Raw genomic sequence first — 17,851 nt, forward strand, 5'->3', positions numbered from 1 at the left:
TAGAAAGTATTACAATGCCAAAGAACCCCATGCTTATGGTAAATATTATATGAATATAGGGCCCAGGCTCAATTTGTGAATAGTAATGTAACACAATGGACCTTTACAAAGCTATCAGAGAGCAGACCTTACAACTGACCAGGAATCTCAAACTGACAGCAAATACAGCAGCCCAAACAGATGTTTTATTTGAATACAGAGTTTTTTTCTTCTTCTTTTCTAAAATATGAATGTAAATAAATGCCTTTAAGAGATCAATTTAAGCCCACCAGTCCCCATCTCTTACATCTAGGAAAGTCTGAAGGAAACCAGAAGCAAGCTTCTAAGAGTCCTCTCCAAATGAAGTCACAAAGGATACAAGTAACTTCTCCAGCAACTGAGTTCTAAGAACAGGTAAAGAGTGGTCTACCAAGGAAACTTGTTACAGATCAGCACCCAAGGTTTTAATTGGGAACTAGTACAGAAGCACCCCTATGCCTACCATGTTCTAAAATTCCAGACTCTCAAAAGGAAAAGAGGTGTCCAATATAAACACTTTGCACAACTCAGGCACAGCAAACTACTCTTACCATTTAAGGCAAGTTTTATTTCAGTCAACTGTTTACCAGTCAAGTTCTCAGACTAAGGCCAACGTTGCAAGCAGACCTTTCTAAGTCAGTGGTATCAGGCCTGCTATCAACTGCTTTTGCACACCTACCTTTAATTTTTCTTCCCTGACAGCCAGAGGAGCCTCGTCCAAAGGTCTTTACCTGATACCCCAAAGCCTTCTTTCTCTCATACAAAAGTGACCCATTTGCCAACCACTAATTATCCCCACTGCTCCAGTTTTATTAATGCATACGAAAATAATTCAACCGTTATCTTATCTAGCCAAACAAAAGTTGACTTATTTTCCCAATGTTATTAAATATCACTCTACTAATCAGAACCTCTAGTTAGCATGAGCTAGCCTGGATCTACACTGAGATAGGATTCCAGCCAGAGGTAGAAAACAAGTCACTTAAGTTGTCCATTGGCTTTATCATGTAAATATATAATTTCCATTTGACTTGCTGGAAATACTGAAAATAGTTCAAGGACTCTTATTACTACCCTGAAGACTCTTCTCATATCTCACTTCCAATCTTACTCAACAAAGTGCACAGTGCAAAGCCAAATGGATTTGGTATCTAGGTTTCCCAGGGGCAGTCAGCCCCCAGGAAGTAGGACAAAAAGTGCACTGGCTGCCAGTTTTGCTGTATGAGGGCGCCACTGAGGAGCCACTTCTAAGCCGCTGGTGAGGATGCACCTGACCCTTAACAGCTTTCAGCATTCTCTCACCCCAGATCCCTTCTTCAACTCCCAGGAAGCACTGCACTCCTTCCTGCAAAGGTCCAGAGCCACACAAAACAGATATTCTCAGTTTCTGTCAAGTTTAAAAATACTCAAGGGTTGGGAAGCTGAGGGCCACCATGGCTGTCAGCAAGAGGGTGAGCAGGGTTCAGCAGGCTCCACCTGGAATTATATTCAAGTCCAATAGCCCATGCTAGACCCCATGAACCACCTCACGGACCTGTCTCCTGGGGGACCTAATGCTTAGATCACAAAAACCTGCATCCTGGAACTCCTGGACATTGATGGGACAATCAACTGAGAATGACCAGAGCTTGAGCACTGCTTTGGTTCCATTCTGATAGACTTACCTTGTGCATGGAAAGTTTAGCACTGTTCTGCCAATGTGTGCACTGGAGAGGACCATGGTCACTCCAACAACAGTGCAGACTGCCTTCCATTGAAGGATTCAGATCCTGACTATCTGCTAGGGGTCGACAAGGCCTTGAGGGTAGAGGCCAGAGACCATCAGGTGACTTGGCTATCCTGGTCCCCTTGTGTAGCATGTTTCTGAATCCCGAGACTAGCTCTGAAGCTATGTTTTTGCTTCACAGCTGGGGGCGGGGAAGGATGTATGACATCATGTCATAATCCACTCAGATGCTAAATAGGAATTTAAGCAAATTTTATGGAGGCCTTGTTCTAATGAATCCCTTTTATTCAATTAAAGTGGTTTAAACAGTACACTAGGCATTTGTTGACAGCATTCTCCCAAAGGGTGGCCTTTGAAGTACAGCCAGTAGGATTGCTGGTGCTATTTACTCGAGCAACCCAAGTATAGGTTTATCTCCTCAAGCCGGAATTGGGTTAAAATAAAGACTGTAAAGCCACAGGCCAAGCAGTGTCAGTTCTCAATCTGTGGAGCAGCTGATCTTCCTGTCTTCCAGGGAAATGAGAGAACACTCATTTTGATCCAATGGTGGGAAATCTCTTTCCCAATTGGTAGGGTTTAGGGTAGGACACCAAATTAAAGAATATTGGTAGGTAAATCTCAGCCATCTCTTTCAGCACTAATGGGGAAAAAAGCAAATAGCATTTTCATAATTATCATAAATTTTAAATGAGTGAAATCCCTATTCAGTTGATTGCAATGTCCGAAATAAAAATCACAAAATGACTGCCAAAACAGGAATAAAGACAATAGTTGCCCTTATTAGTATTTAGTACAATCTCAGCACTTCTAAATAAAAAGTGCCCATTAAAAATCTAGAGAAGCAGTTGAAAAAGTTTCTTCTAATAAAGGAAAATAAATAGCAAAACTAAAATTATTATAATCCTAAAATAAGCTTTACATAATGGCTTCAAAAGGCTTGTCAGATTCCATCATTTATTGCAACAAAAATCTGCTGGCCACAAGTCCAAGGAACTGTATTATAGCAAAAATGCTAAAATAGGGCACACACCACAGGCAAATGGAACCACGCAGTTTCACCTAGCCTACAAACAGATTTTCAATCACTCACAAAGCCAAGTTGAACCTCATGTATTATAAAAGCGTGTAGAAAGTTAATTCAACCAAAGGTAGTCTGCCTTTATCATCTCAACACTATGCCTTTCAGATAAACATCAGCCAATTTCTCCTCAAAAAGTTAAGGATTTCAAAGTTTTTAAGCCTCATAATACACAAAACTATGTGCCACATGTCTAAATGGAGCAATATCGAAAGTGTTGCTCATATCCTTCACATCATGATTTTCTAACCTTGAAAATAATTAAAACTCCACTATTTTCTTCTTTAAATGAGTGCTGAAATATTTATTTGACAATGATTAACAATGACAACAAAGCATTAAGAAGTTCATGGGCAAGTATCAAGTCTAGCTCTCCAAAATGCCTGTGGAGCCTAAAAAAGATGGGAGTGTAATAGCATAGGGGAACCAAAGACTGTATGATCTACCTAAGGCCCTCAAAATCAAATGGAAAATGCAAACACAGTGTGAGCTGCATAACACTGGTCTCTGGGTTGGCTAATGGCCTACATGTCTGTAACTCCCAAATGAAAGCCTAGAACCAGAATCTTAAGCTTTTTCCAAATATAGCTGCTTCCTGCCACAAAGTCTATCTAACAGATTCTTCATAGATTCTGACTAGTGCATAGTAGTTTACATATAGGCTATGGCACTCACCTGGATTTTTCCTATCACATATTTACATGTACTGAATGGGAGTTAACTATAACATATAAATAACTGGAATGTTTTTTAAAGTCTTTTTTTCTTTTTTTTTCTTTTTATAAGATTGTAAATAATTGCTTTAGTTACATAAAAATGAAATACCATTACTGAAGTAGCATTTTACCTGTTTAAGAAATCGGTCAGATGCATTGCTGTGTTTGGCCAACACACTTGGCAGAGATGGATTTGCATATTCAAACTGAGGATTGTAGGTATAGTCAGACTTGAAAAATCTCAGTTTTTCTTTCTCCAAGTTGGTGGGCTTTATAGCAGTCAGTATACAAAATTTCTTCCCAGAAAAGTCATCTCCCTTTTCAAAACTTCTAGACAGCTGAGGCTGTGGCTTTGGCTTTGGCAGAGTGGAGAAATGGCGTCGCTTTACCTTGTTTTTGGGTTTAGGCGGCAGTACTATGCTGCTCCCTGTAACAGAGATATCATGTGTAAACTTTATAGGACTCGACACTGAACTAGTGACAAAGACACCAGGCTGCCTTTCTAGGCAGTACCAAGTACCACTGCTCATCACAGGCACTGGGGCTTTCATCTTGCGAAGATCTTTACTACGAGAAGAACTAGGAGATTTGCTGGGCTTTCTACATCTTTTGGAGTAGGTGGAAGAAGGCTGTTTTTGTGAATGATGCTTTTTCTCCTCTTTGCTCTGTAGCAGAACATTGTAACTACTGGTTCCAGTTGTGAAAATGTCCTTTAGTATCCCAGTAGATAAATGTGAAATGCTTCTTTTGCTGTCAGTGATCAATGACTCTTCTGCATTTAGAACAGACTTCTTAGCAAGTTCTTGCTCAGGCCAGTGAAGCTTTTCTGTGTTAATAAACAAAATCAAAACAAAAGAAATAACAAAGATACCCGATGAAGCAAATTGCTTATTATACAAAAAGTACTCTGAAGGTTCTGTAAACCTTACAATTTTGCAACGATCTTTAGAAAAGACATTTTAAATATTAAATATATTACCAAGCTTTGGTCATGCTAGACATTGTCACTTCTATCTAAGCATATATATGCTAAATTTTAAAAATTCTCAGCTTGAAGCCATTAAGATGATTAAAGTTTAATATCAATGTGAGATAATACACATAAGTAATCTGAATATTCAACTCTACCAATGACTATAATTTCACAGTAAGGATATAATTTTCAATAGTATTTCCAATATCAAAGCAAGACCCAAGGCATTTAAAAGCCAGTACAATCTTGAAATTAGATGCTGTAAATAAAGATAGCTATCAGGAAAAGAAGGACAACACTGCCTTATTTATCTCAGCAACAATTTTTAAAATTAAATAAATGATATGTGTATGTTAAAGCATGTTTTCATAATGTCACTCAATTGTTTGATTTTCTTAATTCTAGGCTACAGGTTAAAAGAAAATTAAGTTTTTTTTTCTTGTCAAATCTGAAAAAAACTGTAACTGTTATTACCTAGACATAAGAATATCAAATGGTAAATTAAGGAGAGGTCAGCTTTGCCTTTAGATTTCACAGTGCTTTAAAGAGGTGCGAACCACCTGATATACTGACGCTCGTGCTCTGCTTTAAAACTGTGTTGACCTGCATTGTTTCATTCCACAAATACATGGAATACTACTAACTAGGTACTACGAGAAACATATGTTATGAGAAACATCTTTATAAATCTACTGTCTCTGCCTTCAACCAGCTTCCAATCTGGCTCTGAAGGCAAGGCAAGCCTATGAAGATTTGAATAGTAATACAAGACAGTATAAATTTAAAAGCAAAAACAGAAAATACAGAGTTCAGAGAAGAAAGAAAGTAATGTGAAGAGAAACATGAGATTTCGGCTAGACCCTTAAGAACTTTCAGATTCAATTCTAAATTGATGAAGCGTTTGAATTTGTCTTAAATCCTACTTACCAGAACTAGATTCCAGCCCAAGTCCTATCTACAAATATGACCTCTGGCCAAGTATGCTTATAAACCTTCCTTAAGTCTTTCAAATGACATATGATTCTCTCAATTCTCTTTTCCAAGTCTCATGGACCCTTATGCCTCTAGCCCCAACCTTTGGCTCCTACTACGGAAGCAACTTCAATGCTAGCCAACTTGAACAGCTGCCTGCCTTGCTAAGAAACAATTTATTTCAATTTTTTAAAAACTTTATCCACGTACATCTGTCATTCACTCATTCAAGGCTTGACATTCAGGGATCCTTTCTACAATGTGTAGTAATACATAATAATAACAATAATGGCAGATACCATCTGTTGACACATTTATGTGAGTTTGGGATTTCACAGAAAACTATACATGTTATATCACTTAATCCTCAGAAATGTTAAATCATTTGTTCAATGTTATATTACAATAAAGTAATAAACAGCAAAATGATTTGAGAGCGGGTGTATGTAATTAGAGTTCAGGCTTATTATGTATATAACATATAACGTTCATTCAATTATCAACAGCTATATGCTGTCAGCTATATGCACAGCACTGTACCTTTTCTTTCTCTGTACAGAACATCTACAGAGACATGGTAATCTGAATCACTGATGTACTAAGATAGGTACCAGAACCGTGTTTTATTCATCTCTTCCTTTCCAACATCTGGCATGGATCTGGTAGACATTTTTAGTGCACGCTGTATAAATGAATAAACGAATGAATGGCACAACCCTAAACAGGTCGTCTCCAACCATTCTAGATAAACAGATATTTGTAGTTCTGGGACCATTCTACAGTTCTATGAAGTCACTGCAGAAGTGGACATATAACAGGGAAACCAGTGGTTCTCAACCAGAGGCAATTTTGCTCCCCAGGGGGCATATGGCAGTGTCTGGAGACATTTTGGTTGTCACAACAAGGGAGTGGTGCTACTAGCATCTTGTGGGTAGAGGCCAAGAATGATGCTAAATATCCTTCAATGCGTCGCACAGCCTCCTACAACAAAAATATCCATCCTAAAACAGTGCTGTGGTAGAGAAACCCTGCCCTAAATGTAAGTTTTTAAAGCTTAGAAGTCATAGAGTTTAGGGTAAAGATTTGGTAAAATACCAGGTCAAAAATGGGTAATAATCCAAATACGTAAAGTAATAGTCCCTCTAGTTAACATTTTCTAGGCCAATATGTGAAATTTGAATTCTGGTGTCTTAAAGACAAAAGCAAAAATATGCAGAGGCTAAATGTCTATTCTATGCACAAGATGAGAAGTAGGAGCTAGGTACAGGGTCATGTTGAAGGTTGATTACACAAAGAAGCCATTCAATAAACGGAAAAAAACAGCCAAAAATAAACAGAACAAACACAACTTTCATTACAGGCTGGTAGGTCTCAGTCCCTCAGGGGTTTCAGACTTAAATGTTGCCAACCGTAGTCCAAACTGGGCAGGCTTGGCAAACATAGGCTAAGGAACACCAGAGCACAAGCTGTAGCCGAAATGCCCATGAACAATGTCAGTTTCCCTAAAAAGACATCACAAGTTTATGAGACAAGAGGTGATTAGGAAAGGAAGAATGAAATGGACACTAAAAGGAAAAGAAAAAAAGAAAAACCTGTAATAAGAATAAGGGTATCACAAACAGAAAATCAGGTGAGAAGTAGGCACAGCCAGGAAGGTAAAGGGAGGTAATCAGGTTCTTTTTTCTTTTGGTCTTCATAATAAAAGGGGAGAAAGTTACATCAAATTAAAATCAGTGAATAAAACTATTCTAAATAATTCCCAATTTTGATGGTTTATTACAGGTGTGTTGTGTTGAGTATATTTGTTTAAAAATGAATTCAGTTTAAAAATGCTTTCTTTGGTTCCTAAAACATAATAGCTATATGACTACAGAGCTGAACTCAGAGTTCTTTTGTTTTGTCATAAGGCATCAGTGATCACTAAATTCAGAATTTTGTGGGGGTGCCTGGGTGGCTCAGTCGCTTGAGCATCCAACTTCAGCTCAGGTCATGATCTCAAGGTTCGTGAGTTCAAGCCCTGCATCCGGCTCTGTGCTGACAGCTCGGAGCCTGGAGCCTGCTTTGGATTCTGTGTCCCCTCCCCACCACCGCTGCTTGTGCTGTTTTTCAACAATGAATAAACATTAAAAACATTTTTTTTAAATAAATTCAGAATTTTGTTCCACCTCAAACAATCTATACACTTCAGGATTCTTAACAAAAGTCCTAAACCATCTGCCAAAAACACTCAATGGGAGGTGACAGAGTGTGTAGGACAGAACCCTTTCCACCAGGAGTTGTAGCATTTCGGCTCACTTGCTAATTTTCTACCTGAGAGGATTAGCCCCAGTCCATTTTAAGCTCCATCTGTTGATGAGTAAGGTTTGGGAGTGCCAATAGTGTATTTATTTAATAAAACGCCAATCGTGCCAAATGCTGATATCCCATGAAGTTCATAAAAGTGGGGCAGGTGATCAAATAACTCATGATGAATATAAATTAAGTCCTCAGAATCACACTGATCTTATTTCAGTTGTATTAAAGTGTACTACTATGAGAGACCCTAAAGTACTGTTTTTTAATTTTAAATATTATTGCTTACTTAAAAAATGACTTTTACACATGCATAAAAACATCATAAAAGGCCAGTAAGATTTCATCTTCTCCTTTTCCTGAAAAATTAAACTTTATTTTTTTTTCAATATATGAAGTTTATTGTCAAATTGGTTTCCATACAACACCCAGTGCTCATCCCAAAAGGTGCCCTCCTCAATACCCATCACCCACCCTCTCCTCCCTCCCACCCCCCATCAACCCTCAGTTTGTTCTCAGTTTTTAACAGTCTCTTATGCTTTGGCTCTCTCCCACTCTAACCTCTTTTTTTTTTTTTTTCTTTTTTCCTCCCCCTCCCCTATGGGTTCCTGTTAAGTTTCTCAGGATCCACATAAGAGTGAAAACATATGGTATCTGTCTTTCTCTGTATGGCTTATTTCACTTAGCATCACACTCTCCAGTTCCATCCATGTTGCTACAAAGGGCCATACTTCATTCTTTCTCATTGCCACGTAGTACTCCATTGTGTATATAAACCACAATTTCTTTATCCATTCATCAGTTGATGGACATTTAGGCTCTTTCCATAATTTGGCTATTGTTGAGAGTGCTGCTATAAACATTGGGGTACAAGTGCCCCTATGCATCAGTACTCCTGTATCCCTTGGGTAAATTCCTAGCAGTGCTATTGCTGGGTCACAGGGTAGGTCTATTTTTAATGAAAAATTAAACTTGAAAAATAGTTTTTAATGTTTACTTATTTTTGAGAGAGAGAGAGAGAGAGGGAGGGAGGGAGGGAGGGAGGGAGAAACACAGAGTGTGAGCAGGGGAGGAGCTGAGAGAGGGGGAGACAGAGAATCTGAAGCAGGCTTCAGGCTCTAAGCTGTCAGCACGGGGTCCGAGGCAGGGCTTGAACTCACAGACCGTTGAGATCATGACCTGAGCCGAAGTCAGCCATCTAACCCACTGAGCCACCCAGGCGCCCCTGAAAAATCAAACTTTTAAAAAGCATACACAGGCTTCTTTGGGGGAAGTGTACTCATTTTCCCTCAGAAAATAAGGCAATCAGTCCTACTTTCTCATATTAAAAGTCACTATGTAATGTGACATTTTAGCCATCAGCAATCTTCTTCACCAGAACTTTAGAGTAAACAAAAATAATCTGTTGCTCAAAGAAATCATTCATACCAACCTGATTACCCATATTGAGGGGGGGAAAAAAAGGAAATAATAATACATTAAAATTGATACTCAGTATAATCACCTACTTGTGAATATACTGAAATTACCAACACAATGAAAGCTTAATTTGTTTCTAGAACAGGTGAAAAGGATACCAGGATTCCTGGCTTCCATCCTCAGCTCTTTCAATCACCTCTCTGTAATATTAGCCTAATCATTAAGCCCATCAGTGCCTCATGTTCCTCATCTAAAGGAAAGAGAGAGGGACTCACTAAACTTTGTTTTTCATGACTGTGAAGAGGTGAGGTTTCACAGTAATTATGAGATTCCCCAGCTGAAAGGAAGATTAGATCACCAGAAACAATGGCTGGTGGAAAATACCATTCAACCAATTTTGACTCAGAAAATGGCAATTTCATACAGTTCATTAGAATTTATGAAACCTAAGAATATGGGATAATCTTACATAATAAGACAATAGATTGATTACAAACAAAAGAAAAGGCAAAACAATATAGTCCCCAAACAAGATAAACACTTTATCAAGTAGTTGTTCATCACTTAAATGATATAATATCAAGAATAGGAAAAAAATGAATAAATTATGGTAACCTGTATATCAGAACACTACATTGCAATGAAAAAGCAGCTAAGCATGCAACAATACAGTGCATCTCACAGGCAATACTGTGCAAACGAAGCCAGATCAAAAGAGTACATACAGTATAATTCCATTTTTACATAGTTCAGAAACAGGCAAATCTAATTTATGGTGTTAGAAGTCAGAACAGTGGTTACCATTGAGGGATGGGTTATAACCTAGGAAGAGGCTATCTTCTTCTGGGCAGTGGTTACATATGCACAAATTTATTGGGTTACACACTTAAGACTTGTGCACTTTACTGAATGTAAGTTACACCTTAATCTTTTTGCGGGGAGGGGGAAAGAGATACAGGGAGAGACAGAATGCCAAGCAGGCTCTCTGCTGCCAGCGCAGAGCCCGACACAGAGCTCAAACTCACGAACTATGAGATCATGACCTGAGCAGAGATCAAGAGTTGGACGCTCAACCAACTGAGCCACCCAGGAGCCCCACACCTTAATCTTTTAAGATATGTGAAAACATCAGTATCTTTGAAGACATACTTATTGCCCAATTTGCCTTATAACAGATAATCTACTATTTTTAACATCTCTGAATTCAACAGAACCCCATATAGTTTCTCAACTGTAAGTTAAAAAAGGAGATGAAAAGGCACTGCTCATGTCATTCAGGAACTGAGAAAATTGACTTTACTTCAGGATTCCCAAAAATGTCACAATCCCAGTTAGGAGTACTTCAGTGTTACTCAACTAGTAACAATGATTCTTTATAATGTGATGCTGTTGTTCTTTAGTCAGGAATTGCGTGTTATTATTTTAGTTAGAAATATGCAGGGTATTCTATAATGCCAGAAAATGGTGGTTGTGGTAAAAGAAACCGTTTTAAAAACCATCTGAAACAACAGTGAATGTGCTAGAAAACGAAGTTCCCCATGGTTTTCCCCTTAGGATGAAGACAAAACTCCTGACCATGGCATATGATGTCACTTACCATCAGGTCACCCTGCCTCTCTTGCCTCCATGCACAATGTCGCCCTTACTCAGTCCACTCTAGCTTCCTTTCATTCTGTCAATCCCTCACACTCACCAGCCTCTCTTCAGACACAACACCTCTTCATACACTGTCCCCTATGTTTGGAGAGTGCTTCTTCCTATCAGATTAATTCCCACTCATCCTTTAGTTCAAATACCACTTGTTCCGGAAACCTCCTCTGGAAGGTTCTTTGAAGCACGTGTCACAGTTGTAGTTTTACATTTGTTTGTATGAAGGACTCCTCCAATACTGAAATTATAAGTCCCATTATGGCAAACATCTGTGTTTGGTTTTGCTCATTCACTGACTTGCTCATGAAAGAATGGCCTGAGAGGTAGCCAGTATTTGAGAGGAAACGAAAGGATACCGGATTTGAATGCCTGAAGGTTGAGGGAAAAAAATCATACCAGGATCACATGAAAAAAATGAAACAACCAGTGATGTGGAAGACAAGTTTTTAAAAAAAAATTTTTTTTTAACGTTTATTTATTTTTGAGACACAGAGAGACAGCATGAACAGGGGAGGGTCAGAGAAAGAGGGAGACACAGAATCTAAAACAGGCTCCAGGCTCTGAGCTGTCAGCACAGAGTCTGACACGGGGCTCGAACCCACGGACCGCGAGATCATGACCTGCGCCAAAGATGGACGCTTAACCGACTGAGCCACCCAGGCACCCCTGTGGAAGACAAGTTTTAATGGCAGGTGCCTAATGCTATAGGACAAACAGGAGCTACGCGCCTAAGTGTATCCATATCACATGGCCAAACACTGGCCTTAAGAAAACTTTTGTCTCCAGTATTTTTAAACACTCACTTTTGTTAGAAAGGAGCTTCATTTCCAGATGACTCAATCACTTCTTTTATACCATACAAAATATGGGCAGTAGGAAATCATATATTAACATACTCTTATAAGGCTTCTTACAGTTTCCTGTCACTCACTGAATGGGCTAGATGTCTTCTACTTTGAAAACAATTTTATAGTCAAGTGAAATACAATCTTTCCAGGCAAAAATTATTTACAGATTTGCCCGTGATAATAGCTTAAAAACATCTTGATTCAACTATCAGATAATGCACCACTGATGTTAAATGAGATCTTCATGTTGAACTCTGTGGCTTAAATCAACATATAGTCACTGTAATAGTGTTCTGCCTTTCCTACTGGTTGAAAACATGGGCTTTGGAATGGAGCTTCTCCAGTTTGAATCTTGGCTGCTTATTAGTTGTGACCTTGACCAAGTGAACTTCTTTGTGCTGTAGTTTCCATTTCTGTAAATGGGATAATAATACATATTTCACAGTATTCGTGTGAAGATTGAAAATGGTAATGTCTATGAAGTACTAAGAACAGTGCCAACCTGTAGTAAGCAGCCTGTGTTAACTATCGGTATTGTTATTAAATTCAATATTATATTCAGCTCCTACAGAAATACTCCATGGAATAATGTAAATGGGAAAATATTTAGAATCATTAAATTTGGATTTCCAAGGTAAATTTAACAGTAATTACTTCTATATTCTAGAATTGACATTTTAGTGGCTTTAGTACAATAAACTATCTTTAAAAAGCTGAAAGTAGGCAAAAAAACCCTTTTCTGATTTGATTCCATTTCAAACAGCATACACAGCTTTCTTATTTTGTTCCTCCAGTCGGCAGCTCTATCAGAATGTTATATTTAATTATATTAAGTCATGACTAGTAAGTCAAAAGTGAGTAAGATATCATAGAGGAAGCGATTTCAGAAATATTTAAGTAATTGCTTCCATCCTGAGATTAAAAACCACCAGAAGAAGATGGCTTCTTAGGTATCAATAAGTACTGAGAGGACAGCAAGGGAAAAAGGGGTCATGTTTTCAGCTACATTCTCTTCACAAAGTTTCTAGTTGTCTCAATTGGGCTTTCTGGTATGTTAGTGAAAATGTTTGCATTAGGGTTCTGGAACTATTGTTTTAACTAGTCAGGTACCATATAAAAACTATTTTGAGAGGCACCTGAGTAACTCAGTTAGTTAAGCGTCAGATTTTGGCTCAGGTCATGATCTTGCAATTTGTGAGTTCGAGCCCTGCGTTGAGCTCTGCACTGGTGGTGTGCAGCCTGTTGGGATTCTCTCTCTCTCCCTCTCTCTCTCCCTCTCTCTCTGCCCCTTCCCCACTTGTGCACTCTCTCTCAAAATAAATAAGCTTTAAAAAAAAAAACTATTTTGAAAAATAACCCGGTCAATTATTTCTAAAGGGGCTGTAAATTTGATGCTCTACTTCTCAAATGGCTGTTTTAGTTCTTACTGAACTATAGAAATTCACTGCAGAATAATCTATCTCCGGGTATGCAACACGTACAATTGGATTGATTTCTGCCACTAAATCACAGAAAGGGAGTTGAGGCAAGAGGAATCAGTCTACTATTTCTTAAAGTATCTCTCCTCAAACTTCCAACTCTGCACAGTGAAAAGCAGGAGATCCACTTAGTTGGATCTAAGTGGTATTCTGACTGAATGCCCACTTTCTAATACTAATATCATAATGGTATTCTCTCTCTACAATGATTGTTTTGCTTTGGGGAAATTATCATAATTGATATTATTTCTAAATCAGTATCTAATAACCCTCACTTTGACAAAATCAAACTGTATTTTTCTGCAAGGCAGTGATTTTCAGTGGGAAAGGGGGGGTAATTTTGCCCTCCAGGGAACACTTGACAATGTCTGGTGGCATTTTTGGTTGTCACAACTGGGTGTGTGGGCGAGGGAGGGTATCCAGTACCTGCTCCCAAAAAGAAGGTATGGTATTTTTAAGTAACTTTCAAATTTTTCACTGTATTTTAAGGTGAAAAAATAGTATCTGCATCAAATTACATTTAAAAAACTAATGCCAATTTAAGTTGCTTCCTGTCAACACAAATAACAATGAGATAAAGTACAAAATCAGCTCCATATTTTATAACATGAATCATGAAATAAAACAGCATAAAATTAAGACCACAAGTATTTTCACTGGAAAAGAATTCAGTTTTAGAATTTAAAAACTAGTCTAAACTCTAAAACTTTAGAATTTAAAAATAGTCTGTTTGGTACTGCAGTGCCTGAAACTAAAAAATTCTGGCCTTGACACTAGTTTGCAGATTAAGCATTTCCCTTTACTGTTGTTCGTCATGATACTGGACTACCAAAAACCCTGTCTGGCAGAAATGTTACAGAGAATTAAAGGCAGAATAATGTCCTAGGGAACTCTTCTAATACGTAAGCTAATATTTAAATGATTAACATCAATATCTATTTTTTAAATAATATAAAAGGCAAGTAAATTTTCTGACCTGGGGTCTGAACACCCATTTCTTCTGCTTAGAATCATACATGCCATAAAGTGACCTATTAAGAGTATTAACCCAAAACGTTCTGACTTAAAAATAAAAGCACAGGAAAAAAAAAAAAAACAGAGAGAAATAAACACTGTATAAATACTCATATACTGGAATGTGTTCTTTTGCTTAGCTCTGATTTTTCTGAACATTCTAGAAAATTAGACGCCAGTACACTATAATGCCTAACTACATAGCTAATATGCTTTGAAATGGCTTATTTACAGCGCACATTTGTAGGATGAGTAATCTGTCGATTATGATTCACTTCCCTAGATTCCATGGCACGTGCTTACTGATAATAAGCGACAAAAGGAAAAGGGACCGTTTTTCTGTCTTCCCTCCGCGAATTTTTCTGTGCACCTCCTGCGCGCCACGCACTTGTTCCGGGCGCCGGGTTGAGCGCCCCGGCCGCGCGCGGAGCCCACTCAAGCCGTTTCCTCGGCCTCCGGGGCGACTGGGGCCCCGAGTCGCCTCACACCCGTCGCCAGGAGCCGAGAGGACACTGTCCGCCACCGCCAGCCCAGGGGCCAGCCCTTCCGGGCACTCACCCGTCACGCGAATGGACTCCAGCATCGTCCCGCCGAGGCCGCGGGCGGCTGGCTGGCTCCAGGGGCGCGGGGGGCGAGGGCCGGCGAGAACCGGCCGGACTGCCTCTAGCCTCGGGCCGGGACCTCAGAGGAGGGGTCGCGGCGGCAGGCTGCTCTCCGCGTCCTGGGGCAGGATAAAGCGGACAAGGACCGACGAAGACGTGCGCACCAGGCTGTGAGAAGCGCTCCCTGCAGACCGCAGGTGCTGGAAGGTACACACAGCGGCTCTACAAGGGGCAGCTGCGCTAAGAACCCACCGCCGTGACGTTGCCGCTCCCCCGTTGCTAGGAAACGCTCCGCGCCGCGGCGTACGCTGCGCTTCACAGAGCTTGCCCGCCACTTGGGGCGCTGGCGCAACGGCGGCGGAGTTCGCAGGAAGAAAGAGGAGGGAAGGAAACTACAACGCCCGGCGAGCACTGCGCAGGCCCGTGGCCCCGGAGATTTGTGGGCTAAGCCCCAGGACAGACTTGGTTCTTCGGCTGCTGGTGTACGTGCATTGTGTCTGATTATTCTTGTAGAGAAGACGTTTGTGCCCTGTTCAAGAGGGCTTAATGCTGCGGTAGCTTCACAACTGAGAGGCGGTGTAATATGACAGCCCAGCTGTGTATTGCAAAGCCAGTCTTCTCCGCCCTTTAGTTAAAAGGTTCGGAAAAGCTAAAACAACTTTAGATTGAACGGTGTTCAGTATTTCCAAGTTGAATATCCCAGAATAATGTCCTTAATACTAAAAATACAAATTTTAATTTGTGATTGTGCAATTGATACGGCTGGATGTTGTCCTTCGCTTTGTTATTCCTTGGGAAATGTAGAGAGTATACCATTCAACATTTTTTGAGAGCCTGATGTGTGCAAGGTTCTGAGGCAGGCCTGGAGGACATAAGGTAAATGACATAGGTCTCACAGAGCTTACAGTCTAGGAGGAGCTCACAGGATAGTGTTGGCACTTTCAAATTTCTGAGCCACATTTTCTCTTCACCCTTTCTCAAGGTTGAGACAGGACACAAGTAGCTGACATGTGTTTTCAAACCCAGGAACAAAAGAAAAGTTATGTTAACATCATAATCTAGAAATAACAGAGAACGTGTGAGAATTTGTATCTTTTTTAGCAATTAGGAGTGAACAGTGGACATTTGAACTATCACAAGTAGTAGATAACCTCACATTATATTGTCTGAAAATCCTGTGAATACTATCTTCAAAATATATCTGGAATCCAGTCATTTCTCATTATAACCCCTGCCACCATTCTGGTTCAAGCCACCACCATCTCTTGTTGGATTATAGCCATAACTATAAATGATCTCTGTTATTTCCACCCTTGCCCTCTTCAGTGGCCAGTGTGGTCCTGTTAAAAAGTCAGATGTCACCACTCTGTGCAAAACACTTCAATGGCTTCCTCTCTTTCCTATGAGGTCCTTTATGACCTAGCCTTCCGTCATCTCTTTGATCTCATGTCCCACCACACTCCGCCTTGGTCTTGTCCAGACACGCTGACCTCCTTGATATTTCTCAACTATGCCAAACACTCTTTCACCTCAAGACTTATGTAACTTGGGATTTCCCCTGCCTGGAATGCTCTTTCCCCAAGCAGCCAAAGGACTAGCTCCTTCACCTCCTTCAGGACTTAATCCAAATGTCACTTCTCGGTGAGGCCTTTCCTGCCACTCAATTTAAAATTCCACTTCCTTCTCAGATTTTCTTCCATACTTCTCTGCTATATTTTTTCCCTTTAGTACCAAACACTAATTTATTGCATAGGTTACTGATTTATCTCCATTGTCTGTCTCCACTCCTAGAATAAAATTTCCATAAATACAGTGATTTTTGCTCCTCACTGCTATATTCCTGGCATCTAGAATAGTACCTGGTACACAATAGATACTCAATAAATATCTGTGAATCAATGAATAAGTAGCTAATAGAAAGTATGTATTTTCAATGATAACTCAAAGAAAATAGAATGATATAAAACAGGCATCTGAATAAAGAATACATTTTCAGGGGTGCCTGGGTGGGTCAGTTGGTAAAGTGACTGACTCTTGATTTTGGCTCAGGTCAAGATTTCACAGGTTGTCAGACCAAGCCCCACATTGGGTTCTATGCTGACAGTGCAGAGCCTATTTGGGATTCTTTCTCTCCCTCTCTCTGTGCCTCTACCCCCCACCCCCCGCCCTCAAAAATAACTAAACGTTAAAAAAAAAAAGAATTAATCTTCAGTTTAAAGCACTTGAAACAGTTTTGAGCAATGACTCCTTGCATTCACAAGGGCAGTTATTCTTTCAACATATGTCCCAAGGAAAAAGCCTATAAATGAACCTTAAAAACCTGAATTCCTTATGTACCTAAAACTCTGACACATGCTTTTCAAGTTTGCTATAAAATGTATCTATTAAAGTCACTGCAATTTAAGAACTAATTTCTCAGAAACATAAAGACTCCTAAAAGATGTTTCCAAGTCACATATTCAGCATCTACGTAAAGAATTTACTCTGAATGCTTTTACTAAAGCATGCTTAATCATATTGTCCATATCCATTACATTTTGAAGAAATCAAGATATGTTATTTTATTCATTCTACAGGTATTTATTTATACATAAAGCATTGAGCTTAGTGCTTTTAGACTACATTATAAAACATGATACTTATCCTCAAGAAAATTACTGACTAGTTAGGAAAGGGTTTACACACACACACACACACACACACACACACACACACACAAACTAAAGTTAGAAAAGAATGTACACTAAATGTATACCTCCCTCTTCAACATTCCATTGAACTTAAGCATTCCCCAAATAAGCAATATGATGATGCTCCTGTAGTTCGCACACCTACATTATTTCATTCTTTACTTTTAAAATTATTTTTATGTTCACCCTACCAATATTTTCTTGTGGGTAATTTTGATTTCTAAATACTTTTAGTGATAACTGTTATTAAAGGTGCATATCAATTTAATCAAACCATTCTGAAAAGATATTCTTTGTGTACCATTAGGCATTGAAGTCCTCTTGCTAACAAATTTGTGAATACAAAGAATTTATCTAATTTCTTACAAAACTAGT

At 39.2% G+C, this 17,851-nt stretch overlaps 1 protein-coding gene across 1 annotated transcript in view; it reads right to left on the reverse strand.

Moving 5' to 3' along the window:
- Positions 1-17,851, reverse strand: part of MATCAP2 (microtubule associated tyrosine carboxypeptidase 2) — a 72,992-nt gene that overhangs the window by 42,306 nt on the left and 12,835 nt on the right. The window contains exon 3 of the mRNA XM_047096953.1: positions 3,670-4,364. Coding sequence (XP_046952909.1) covers positions 3,670-4,364 — 695 coding nt within the window. The remainder of the gene's footprint in view (positions 1-3,669; positions 4,365-17,851) is intronic.

The sequence above is a fragment of the Lynx rufus genome, unplaced genomic scaffold, assembly GCF_022079265.1.
Source record: "Lynx rufus isolate CCGP_SWC_20201006 ecotype Redwood Valley unplaced genomic scaffold, mLynRuf1.p SCAF_4, whole genome shotgun sequence".
Lineage (NCBI taxonomy): Eukaryota > Metazoa > Chordata > Mammalia > Carnivora > Felidae > Lynx > Lynx rufus.